The sequence below is a fragment of the Panicum hallii genome, chromosome 5 (assembly GCF_002211085.1).
Source record: "Panicum hallii strain FIL2 chromosome 5, PHallii_v3.1, whole genome shotgun sequence".
Classification (NCBI taxonomy): domain Eukaryota; kingdom Viridiplantae; phylum Streptophyta; class Magnoliopsida; order Poales; family Poaceae; genus Panicum; species Panicum hallii.
This window is the reverse complement of record NC_038046.1, coordinates 18,261,603-18,273,840: the sequence shown is the minus strand read 5'-3', so window position 1 is coordinate 18,273,840 and position 12,238 is coordinate 18,261,603. Positions and strand designations below refer to the sequence as shown.

At 49.6% G+C, this 12,238-nt stretch overlaps 1 protein-coding gene across 1 annotated transcript; it reads right to left on the bottom strand.

Annotated features, from left to right (window-relative positions):
• Window positions 1-7,547: 7,547 nt before the first annotated feature.
• On the bottom strand, window positions 7,548-9,810 carry LOC112891895 (transcription factor LATE FLOWERING-like). Its single transcript, XM_025958895.1, has 2 exons — window positions 9,315-9,810; window positions 7,548-9,115 (listed from the first exon to the last, which is right to left on the bottom strand). Exon 2 carries the CDS (start codon window positions 9,097-9,099, stop codon window positions 7,852-7,854), a length of 1,248 nt encoding a protein of 415 aa, XP_025814680.1. The 5' UTR covers window positions 9,100-9,115; window positions 9,315-9,810; the 3' UTR covers window positions 7,548-7,851.
• Between the last annotated feature and the right edge of the window lie 2,428 nt (window positions 9,811-12,238).

Genomic DNA, 12,238 nt, shown 5'->3' with positions numbered 1-12,238 from the left:
CGCAAGTCAACGCTGAAGAGGTGCTCCTCGAGGAAGAAGTAGATGATGGCGGGGTCCTTGGGGTGGATGAGCGCGAGCACGGGGATCTTCATATGCAGACCCGCGGCCTTGCAGCTCCGATCGGCCCAGGATGTCGGGGAAGCTGGCCTCGTGCTCCAACGCCCACTCTATGGCGTCGGAATCGGCCAACGTCCACACGCTGACCTGGAGAGCGCCGCGGCGATCACGATTCCTGTACATGTCGACGAAGCGCAGCTTTCCGGCTCTAAGCCCCACGACGCGGTACCTGTCGAGCACTCCCGCAGCCTCCCTGTAGCGGAGCGCCTTGCCCGGAGGGAGCGGAACGAACGCCAGGACCGTCGCGTCGGCGAAGGGATCGCAGGTGATGAGGCCGAAGGAGAAGCCGGCCCACCAGAGCAGCCGGGGCAGGAGCGTCCTCGGGACAACCTTCTGCACCCAATCGCCGACGTCAGAGGAGAAGCAGAAGAGGTAGGCGTGGTCGTGGCTGACGATGGGCTGGAGCTCGGACACCACTTAGCGGCGGCCGCCGCCGGGGTGGAGCAGGCCCAGCAAGGCCGCTCCGAGATGAGCTCGGGCTCGGGGATGGTGAACGCGGAGGTGGAGGCGGCGTCTAGGACGAAGTAGCCGCCGACGAACTTGGGCCAGCCGAGGCGGTCGATGACCAGGGGCCCCGTGGCGCGGCCCTGCTTGGAGTGGTGGTGGAGGAGGCTGGAGGGGTCGGCGGCGAGGACGGCGGGGAAGTTGCGGGCGGTGGGGCTCCGGGAAGAGGCGCGGCGGGACGGTGAAGAGCGAGGCACGCGGGGACGGCGCCAGCGCGAGGGAGAGGTCGGCGCCCGGCGGAAGGTCGGTGTCCGCGGTGCAGTCGCGCGCGACGCTGCCCAGAATGGCACACGACGGCGACGAGGAGAGAGGCGACGTCATCTCGTCGCGTCGGAGGCACGCGGGTAGACCGGTGGTTGGGCGAGCCGGCGAGGTGTGGTCGCGTTTGGGGTTTGGCTGGGTAGCAGCTGCAGCCTAGAAGTAGCAGACGAGCAGGGGAGCGCTGGAGGCATGGAATCCTGGATGGAACGGAGCAACGCAGGAGGCAGGGGCCGACGAAATCTCGAAAAGAAGCAAGAAACCCAACCTCCAACAGAGGCAACAACCAAAGAGAAGGGCTGAGCGACGAAGGCAGCGCAAACTTACCGCAGAAGGAAAGGAACAGGCGAGAAGGGGAGTCAATCGGCGGCGGCTGGAGTTTATCCTCGCCCGGTCGCAAGCCACCGACGAGTCACCGTGGGTCGTCGCCACCACATCAGTAGAAAAACACGACACACCAAAGAGGGCGCACGTGTCGTCGGCAGGAGGACGCGCGGCGGCTGCTTGATTCACCATGCGTCGGGAGCCAACCGATCAGGATAGTACGAGGGGCAGATTTTCTGGTAACGTGCCCAGGCTGCGCGGCCGCCGAGCCCGTCCTGATTCGTCTCAGAGGGTCTAGAGTTTACACCCGTCGCATCAAAGAAAATTTTATTTAGAAGTATTAAATAAAATTTAATTATAAAATTAATTGCAGAATCTCAGGACTAATTCGCGAGACGAATCTAATGAGGTATATTAGTCCATGATTAACGGATGATTACTGTAGTATCACTGTGGCAAATTATGGATTAATTAGGCTCATTAAATTTGTCTCGCGAATTAGCATCCATCTGTGCAAAAAGTTTTATAATTAGACTTTATTTAATACTTCTAAATGACAAGATTCTCTTTAATATGACGGGTCTAAACTTTAGAGAGTAGAAAACGAACGCATAAACCGCCTCTCTGCTTCATTCTCATCTCTCTCGCTGTTAGATATGGTCTGACCTGACCAGTCCATACTTGATGGTCCATCGTCAGTTCATCACCTCAACCTAGAGACGTCATATTATGACACGCCTCACGAAGCACGCCCGGAACACCTATATATCGCCTGCGTGATTTTAAAACTTCTATAACCTGAACAAACACTTATGTTGGGAGGGGCTTTAGTTTAGCCCAACTCAGCTCATACTAGTCTGAACATGTGTATTATCTGGTCTGACTAGGCTGGCTCCACTATGTATACCGTGCATGCAGTAGTCATCAAAATAGAAAAAGATTTTCATTATTTTTTCTGTTCTCTTTCATATTTTCTTTTTATTCTTTTTTCCTTCCATACTTTTTTTTTCATTTTTCCTTTCGTTATTTGTTTTCTCTCTTTTAGCATGTTTTTTCTTCTATTTTTATTTTTTCATTTTGTTTTCAGTTTACTTCCTTGTATTTCACGTTAATTTTTCTGGATTAAATTTTTCATTTCTTTTCTTAAGTTACTTTGTATCCTAATTTGTTCTGCTAGTCCATACAATTATTTTAAATTTTAAATTATTTTCTTTTCTAAATTTTTAATAGAGAATTATATATTTTACCTCTACAACACTTAGTATATTTGTTATTACTTAGTATATTTCTTTTCACATGCAGATTTAGCGTCTCGATCCGCTCCATATTTGCTATTACTTAGTATAATTTTTTCATGTGCAGATTTATTTTTTCGCGATCCAAACATGATGAGGCATAATTTTTTTTCTTTATTTCTTTAATCTACTTATCTCTTCCTTTCAGTAATACTAATTTTTCATTTTTTCTTTCATATTTTTTGACTAAATTTAAATTATTATTCATGTTATAAAATTTATGTAAGTTGTGGACATGCCGTGTAGAGTTATTTTATAATTTATTTTTTATTTACTAACTTGTTTAGCACGTATATATATATTTATAAGAATATTTTTTACTATGTAGATGCATTTGTTCTTCATGTAAAATTATTTATTTATGTGTAATTTTTGTTCGTAATGCTAAATTATTTATTCGCTTTGTAGATTAAATCATTTGGTGATGTTGACTTATTTGTTGGCAATATTCATTTTTATTATTTATCCTATATAATTAAATGTTCGTGATATTTAGTATTTTGTATGTCGTGCATTATAATTATTATTTGTTCGTTATGTTTAGTATTTTTTGTAAAAATAATTATTTGTTCATGCTGTAATATTTGTTCACACTATCCGAAATTAAGTACTTAGTATTAAAATTATTATTTTGAAAATACCGTGCAGACATAAGCAAATGTGGTCTTGTTTTGAAGATCTCGTGATAAGTAAGATAAAGTTGCAACCTAAATTTAATTTGGATGCTCGATTTAATGCTTATAGCTTTTTTAGTTTTGAATTTGCATGCACGTGGGAGACGTCATCATCATTGTCTTCTTCCGCATGCATGCATTCAAGGTGTATTTGGTTGAGCTGTGGCTTTTGAAAAAGGTAATTGTGGGCTATGGGCTGTAGAAAGTTGCTCTAAGGTATGGGCTGTAAGAAAGCTGAAAGCCGTTTGGTTGGGCAGCTGTGGCTTTTGAGGAAAACTATTAACCGGACCCCACGTGTCATCCACGGCCTATCACTCAACTCTTTTTCCCTCTCACTGATGAGTGGGCCCCGCTTGTCAGCATCTCCTCCCGAGCGCGCGGTGGAGAACAGCGTCGGGATCTCGGGGCGTCGCCGGCGGCTGGTGGAGCAGGCTTGGGGCCTGCAGCCACGGAGGCTTGCGCCGGTGGCGGCTCGCGCGCGGCGGAGCTCGCCCTCAGGACGGAGCCCGTGCTGGCAGCTGCTTGCGCGCGGGAGCATGTCGGCGGAGGGACAGGGTGGCACGGGGAGCGGCCCGTGGCACGTTGGCAGAGGTGCGACGGGGCGGGATAGGGCGGCGCGGGAAGGACGGCAAGCAGCCAACACGGAGGGGGAAAAATAAAAGAAATAAACCGGTACACATAACGAGTGGCAGTGCGGGTAATTTCGGGGAACAATTGGACTCCACAGCTGCTAAAAGCACGTTCTGAGATGCTACGCGATTTGTATCGGCTCCACAACTGTTTTCGAGGAAGAATCTCTAACAGGGCAAACTGTTTGGTTGGTTTTTAGGCTTTGGCTGAAAGCCACAGCCCGAAAAACCCAACTAAACGGAGCCTCAATTTCTCTACTCTTTAGCTGGCAAAGTGTACATGTAAGCTATATTATTGAGATGAGGGTTCATGTAGTCCACACTGATTAATTTTTTAGATGATAGTTGGTGGGATTGTCACCTAAGGTGATATATAGCCACGCCCAAGCACGCCGGGCGCATGCATCGATCAGTCATCATCAGTTCACGACTCGTTTGACAGTCGAAGGTGATGGGCGTGGTGTACTGACTGGATGGCATGCAAGTATGCAACGCATGTGTCACAGAAGCCATGGACGCAGGTGCGGCCCTGCGGGCCAGCACCAGCATGGCGCCTGCTGGGTGGGGCTCAGGTAGTCAGGTTGGCCCATTTGGCATTGCTGGGGGGTGGGTGGGCTTCTCGAGACCATGCTCGCTCGGCTCGAATTCAGATTCCTCTCCGTCTGTGTGAGTGTGACCCTGACGCACGTGGGCCTAGGCCCAACGGGAATGTCCTACCGCACCCTTTCTTTTGTTTACAATGTTTGGGATTAGCTAGCGGTGTGCAACAACATTTTTTACTGTCTATTTAGGTCATGTTTGGATCCAAGAATTAAAATTAGATCTATAGTTTAGTCCACTAGATTATCCAAATAGGTGGATATATATGGACTAAAGTTTAGTTTCAATCCAACTAATACATTAGTCCTCAAAATCTACTTAATTTGGACTAAAGCAACCAGCAGATTGCGAAAAGATCAAACTACCCCACACTATGCACATACATGTACATATTATTAAAATTCAAAGGTATTACTCCATGAATCCAAACAGGTATGGACAAAAGTTAATATTTAGTTTCCTAAACTTTGTTTTAGACGTAGGTGATTCAAACGGGGCCTTACACTAATTACCTCTGTAACACTTGAAAAAAAGCATTTGAAAATTTGAGAAGCTTTTGGCACAAAGACTTATACTTATTCAGCTAGATAGATAAAACAAAGGGCACCGGCAAAAAAAAAAACTCATAAATGTCCTTCCTATCTCTTGACGAGATTGCAGTTAGGAACCGTAGGTTATTGGAGTCAACCAAAAAGCAGCTCATCACTTTTATCTACAATGGAAACTAGCGGCTACCAAGTGGATGGGAAATGGGGATCACCAGTTATAGACAGATAGGTGAGGTGGTAGTTATAGCTAGCAATACTTGTGGGCTCCAAGAGTCCAAGGAATACTATGCTTGATGCATGGTCAAAGGAAAGGTAGATGTGGGGGTGCTGGTGGCTACAGATGCTGTGAATTTGGCAATGCCACTATTGAAGGCTAACCGGGAGATTTTCTTGAGAAAAAGGACGAATGAGAGGAAGACATGAGGCAAATCATACCACCCTTTCGAGCTGAAAACTGCATGCAACTTGGTGAAGATATCTGATTTTATTTGAAGCGTACAAAAGGGGAGGTGAAAAGAGTTGGAAACATTGATGTGTGATGCGTGATAACATTTTTGTTATATAAAGCTAATATTCATGTCTCAGCACCTACCAGAGGGCAGGGATGCACTCAGGCATATTGATGCGATAACGATAGCGAGCACCTAACATGCATCGCTAAAACAGTAGACCATCATATTAATAAGAAATTGGAGGCAACTAGGAGGAGGAGCCTCTCCCGATAAGGTCACAGGGAGAGGCCTCCTCTGGTCCTCTCCTCTCCCAGTGGCCTCCTCCCCTCCTCTCCTAGCGGCCTCCTCCCCTCCTCTCTTAGCCCCGCCCTCGATACCGAAAAAGAAAATTATCCGTCGCGATGACCTCGCCTCCGTCACATGCCGCCTGCCCGCCTAGCCTTCGCCCCCGCCCCCACCGCTATCCTCCGCCGAGCTGGCGAGAACCACCCTCCTCTCTCCGGCCCCTCTCGTTCCCCTTCCCGTTCATTCTCTCCTTCCCTATGCCCCATTCTTCCCTACCTCCTCTATCATCCCTTCCAGCTCTGGCACCGCCGCCGCCGTCGGATTCACCATCACTGCCATCGGATCCACCGCCACTCCTACGCCCTGCCACCGGCCCTACCCAACCGGCTTCTTCCACCACCAGGCTACATGGCGCCTTCACTGCCAGCCTCACCGCGCTCAACCCACCACCACTGCTGGATTTGCCACCGCCGCCGGGCATCCCTCTAAACCCGCCGGCTATAGAATCCCCCAAACCCAGAAACTCTAACCCGTAACTTGAATCCCTCCTTCGCCCCTGATGGAATCACTGCTGCCCGTGGCCGGCGGCGACCCTGCCACCAACCGCTCCACCCACCTCCTGCCGAAGCTAGGATAGAACGCCAAAATTCGACATCGCCGGTGTTGTTAGTTCCTTGATCCTTTTATTACTTCTCTCTTCTTTTTCATCGTTTGTCTTCCGACCTGACATCTTCTTTTTTGTCGTTCCAAATCGGGAGGGCTCTCGAGCTAAGTCTAAATCGAGAGCCCTCTCCATGTTGCATAAGAAATTTGAAGCTAAATACAACCATAGTTCGTTTCTCATCTTCTTTAAAATTAACCACCAAGCAAAATTTAAACACAGCCACGGTGCTGATGAAAATAAGCAAAACAGTAGAACGAATCAGACTAAGATTCAGCATCCCATCAAGAATTTGTTCGGCACGCTGCCCGAGGCGCAAAAAGGCAGGCCGTCCCGTTTTCCTTGCCTTTTAAACAAAGCGCTGGATTGAATCAAAAAGGGAAAGGGAATGATTCCTTTACATCACTTTTGATGCAGCAGTGTGCGCGCCCTCTGCCTCCTCCCGCCTGCAGCTGCCCAGGCAGGCCTGTCTGGAAAAGCTCACCGCCCCGGGCGGCCCCCGACCGGTGGGCCTCGGTGCATCGGCATCGCCATGGACGCGAGGCTCCGTCGTCCTCCTCGCCTCGGCGAGGCGAGACGCCATTAAAATACCATTAAGCTGTGCTTTTCACCGTCGCTTTTGCTTTGCCGCCTGCGACTGCGATGCCTTCCCTCCGGTCGACGACGGCGACGAGAAAGTGAGCAATGATAGCCCTATGATAACCTTCAATCACCTTTGCTAGGGTTTTGCATACGCACGAAGCGAGGGTGGGGAAAGGGGCTTTGATCAGCAGGCTAATAACGCGTGTTAGAAAGGCGCCATGATGGTGTTTTGGAGCTGCAAGTACGGCCTGCTGATGACCTCTCTCTTCTCCCCTCCATCACCATTTTTCCATTTGGATCGGGACTCGCAAAGCTCGAGCACTTGCTGCTAGCACACACGCACTGGAAAGCAGCTTGCTTACTTGCATGGGTGCATGCACGCACATGAAAAGATGGAGACGACTAAGCTGCTGCTTGGACTCGATAACCCTAGAAAAGCTAGTTCAAAAAAAGGCGCAAACTTTCCAAGCCCTTCTCCTTGTGCTCGGCAAAAAGAAGTTTTAATTTAGTTATATGTATAATCTCGAAAATCAAGTTTCAAGACGCATGCACTCGGATTGATTAATTTTCAAATAGAGATTATTTTCCTCAAGAAAAGAGAAAAGAAATAGAGGTTAATTAAGCCAATTTGCATCCTTGTTGCATCGATAGATCCCATCATTGATATGATCATCATCTCCCTAGTCTTTGAGCTAACAATGATGAATACATCATAAGATGGTCTCATGCACATCGGACAGACATAAAAAGTGTTAACAGCAACACGCGCGCATGAGTGTTACAAATCTATATCATGCATCTTCCAGCTAAGTGACTAAATCAGCTGCTAGCTCGATCAACACCTCCCCGTCCTCCTCGTAGGGTTTTGGCTGCTGCCGGGAAGTCGAAGGCCGGCATGGCACACCGTTGCCATTGTTGTTGCTCAGTGACCCGGCCATGGTGGAGGCGGTGCCGCTATGGCGTCGTTCACGTTGGTGGCGTTCGCGGCGAAGTTCCGGCGGTCTAGGGTTTGCAGCTCCCGGACCTGGGACTTGAGGAAGCGGAGGTAGTTGGCGGCCTCGTCCAGCATGGAGGCGGTGTCCATCTTGGCGCCGCCCGGGACGAGCTTCTGCAGCACGCGGAGGCGCTCGCTGATGCGCTCCCGCCGCTGCCGCGCCGCCACCGTCTGCGGGTCGGAGGAGATGCGCACGTTGCGCCGGCGCGGCCGCTCGCCGGCGTCGTCGGAGCCGAGAGAGACGGGGCGCATCGCCGCCGCGCGGTAGATCATCTCCTTCACCTGCGCCAGCGCCTCCGTGTCCGGCTCGTACATGGGGTCGTCCACGCCGCCGTTGGCCCCGGCGTTCCGGCCGTCGAAGCTGATGCTCGAAGACCCGCTGCCGCTCAGCGACGGCTTCGCCCTCTTGGCGCCAGCGGGAGCCTGAGCGCTCGTGTTGAAAGCGATCTGGATGCCGCCCTCGCCCGCCGTGGTGGACGCCAGGAGGCTGCACAGGGTGCTCTCCTGTGCCGGCACGGAGGACGGCTCGGCGGCCTTCCGCTTCCTGTTGGGCCGGCGTTGCCTCCGGCCGCCACCTTTTCCTTCTTCACACTGCTGCTGGCTCGTCGTCGCCGTCATGGCCGCCGCGGTTGCTGTTGTTGCCGCACCCGGCGCGTCGGTCTCGTTGCCGGAGAAGACCGGCGCGTCAACGACGAGGCCGGCGGCGCTGTCAACCGCCGCTGCGGCGCATGTGAAGGCAGCCGGCACAGTAGTTACCGCGACAGCGGCTGTTGCTGGTGTGAGGTCGTAGTCCGGTGCCATCCCCATCGCGCCCTGATGGCGATGGCGATGCTGCTGTCGCTGCAGGACATCCGCGTCAACGTCCGCGTAGGCGGGCGTTGGCGTCGCCATCGGGGGGAAGGCGACGGCCTCCCCGACCACTCCACCACCGGCCGCCGGCACCTTGACAGCGCAGGCGGCGGGCGCCTGAATGCCCTGTAGCTCCACGATCGCCGCCGCCAGGGCCTCGTCGAGCACCAACCTCTCCAGCACCGTCATGTTGCCACCGTCGACGCCAACGCCTCCAACACCGACCACCTCCGGCGGCAGCAAGACCGCCCCTCCGTCGCCGCCAACCCCGCCGCCGCCGCTCCACGCGCTCTCGCTCAAGATCATGTCGCTGAAGCTATGATCCATATCTTGCAAATGAAACCTATCAAGAAACGATCGGAGGCATGCGCTTGCAGGTTAGCTATATCGAGCTGATCTGATACGCAGAGAAGAGCTACCGAAGGTGGAAGAAAGCTGTGCGCTAGCCCCAGACGGGAAAAGCCATTAAATCGATCAAGAACTTGCACAGACGCATGATATACCAGTATGAGAGATTGCGGGCAGCGTACACATTAACACACCTTGATTAATGCGAGGCAAAGCTGCAGGTCTGATGGAGGTGATGAGTGCCGGTGGGGTGGCTGGCACTAGACACTTTCACTGCACTGTTGATCTAATACTCGCGACCTAGGCTGATGATGATGCTGAAAGCTATGGCGAGGGAGGTGCAGAAGGAGCATTCATGCACTAAAACGCTATGGCTGGAGGGGAGGAGAGCCCTGCGGCTGCAAAAGCGCCATGGACGGATCAAGGAAAAAGCAACAAGACAAGATGCCTGCCTGCGGCGAGGTACTCTACTACTCAGGCTCAACGACTGGATTTGCTATGGAGCAATTTATCTCTCTCTTGAGTCTGAGCGCTCTCTCTCTCTCTCTCTCTCTCTCCAAGGGCTCTCTCTCTCCCTCCCCTGTGTATGCAGTGAGTGTGCTGTAGCAAAAGGCTGCAGGGAGAAAAAGTATGCTCTTATAAAGAGGCCGAGTGGCCAGCCAAGGAATAGATGGATACATTTGTGTGTGCGTGTGTGCACTGCATTTTGCATAAGCATATATGGTAGCTTGGGAGGGGGACTACAAGCACACACTTACAACAGTAGAGTACATGGTCCTCTCACAGTGTGCACACTCGACACACTTTGGGTGTGTTCGTTTCCTACCCTCTAAACTTTAGACCCGTCACATCAAAGAGAATCTTATCATTTAGAAGTATTAAATAAAGTCTAATTATAAAACTTTTTGCATAGATGGGTGCCAATTCGCGAGACAAATTTAATGAGCCTAATTAATCCATAATCTGCCACAGTGATGCTACAGTAATCATCCGCTAATCATGGGCTAATATACCTCATTAGATTCGTCTCGCGAATTAGCCCTAGGGTTCTGCAATTAGTTTTATAATTAGACTTTATTTAATACTTCTAAATGATAAGATTCTCTTTGATGTGACGGGTCTAAACTTTGAACCTAGTAAACGAACATACTCTTTGTGCGGTGACAGATATGTAGATCCACATACTATACACATGACATCTATCTCAGCTTAGCTTGTAGGATGTAGCTGCCCCGGGCTTTCACTGTAGTATCACTCACTTTGGTGTGCACCTCTAGCTAATTAATGGCCTCATTAAACTGGGTTCTGAAAGATAAGCTCTAGGCTCTACCTAGCTAGGCAGCAGGGCCTCCCTTTACTCGGCAGTCAGCACGGTCCTACTCGATGCCTAGCGGGCTAGAGACACCTAGACATGGATGGATAGGGGCAGGCGGGCTCAATTATGTGGTGCAGGCAATACTCTCTTAAGTCATGAAAGAGACTCCTTTGGGCTAATTTGACAAGTATAATTATACTATTACTAATGGAAAATATGCAAAATTGGCGAACTCGTAGTATTATGAAGAAACTATTTTCTCAAATATAAATATACATATACCATCTTTATGAGTTCAATGAAAATACTCTCTCCGTTTCTTACATATTTTGATCAGGGAAAAGTCAAATTTTAGTAACTGGCATATATATGGAGTCTTGCGGTTATATATATAGTCTTTAGTAACTGGCATTAATTATATTCTAAGAGAAATTAAAAGTCAAAATCTACTTTGGAATTAAAATGTGTCTTACATTTCTGAACGGAGGGAGTATTGGATAAAGATGATATTCCAAGTTTGAGCTACTCGCAGCCTAAAACGACTACGCTCTCTTTGCTGGAGGGAGTACCGTCACCTTGTGAGAGGGAGAGGGACGTACTATTCATTCCAGCCCTATGATGAGTCAACATAGCAGGGCAGGAGTAATCTGATGGGATTACTTTAGCTAACCTGAATGATCTTATGTATAATAGCCAGCAAAGGTAGAGGCCGGCAAAAGACTGCTGGTATTAATTAAATTAGGTGACAGCATCTATCTATCTATCTATCCAGTTGCATCGCTATGATTTCATTATGATTAAGCGCGAGAAAGGTATCGATCAAAGTACCGGCGTCTTTTGGGCTACATGCATACATGTCTTGCATGCATGGTTGCAGAGCTAGGAGAGCTCATGCGCACCACCGCCCCTTGTCTCCTATACTATACAGTATACTCTCATGGCATGCATGCATATACAGGCATGCACATGTTGTATTAGGTAGAGCGTTATTGATTAATGCAGAGCCTAGCAAAGAAAGAAAAGAAAAGAAAAAGGGTGGTACCAGCGAATCAAAAGGTTTTTACTTACTTCGTTCTTACCTTTACTACCCTCATATATATATGTATGTACTGGCTGACAGCTTTAACTTTGGGCACTTTCATGCATGTATGCATGAATGTGTGCTGCTGGTGCTGCGCTGCAGAGATTTACCCCCCACAGTACAAGGCTGGCTACAGAAGCACACTATTGATCGGTCGATGCATAGATAGCATCTGCCATGCCGTTATTTGCTGCGACAGCTAGTAGGGATCGATGGAGTACTACCTTATATACAGTGTGCGATATGAATATACGACACCTGCAACTACAGCACTGTGGAAGCCGGAGCTACTGGTCGTAGGCTCTGCTTCCGCTGCTGCTGCTGTGCAGTGCTGCTTGGTGGTAGTAGGGCTCGCGCGCAGCTAAACATTCGTACTGGCCGGGGCGTAAATATGAGCGGGCTCGCAGAGCAGAGACGATCGGTGGATTGGATGGATGCATGCATGGATGCAGCGCGGCGGGGTGACATTGACGGTTTGGATCGGTACATGTTTATACTGCTGCTCCACTCCCATGATGTCACGTCGTCGTCCCGGCACTGCTGCTAGCTTGGAGTTTCTTCCTTTTCTTTCTTTGTACTCTGCTGGGTCGGAGCAACCAGCACCAATGCAAGCTTGCTTATAGTTTCTCATTTGTGTAAGTCCAGTTGAGATTACTATCTATATCTTTTTAGCGAACATATCTGAGCACGTATTTTGCAAAACTATCCATGTCTTATCCATG

What these genes read in the sequence shown, in the direction of transcription:
- LOC112891895 (XM_025958895.1), bottom strand. Translation starts at nt 9,099, where the DNA reads ATGGATCATAGCTTCAGCGACATGATCTTGAGCGAGAGCGCGTGGAGC.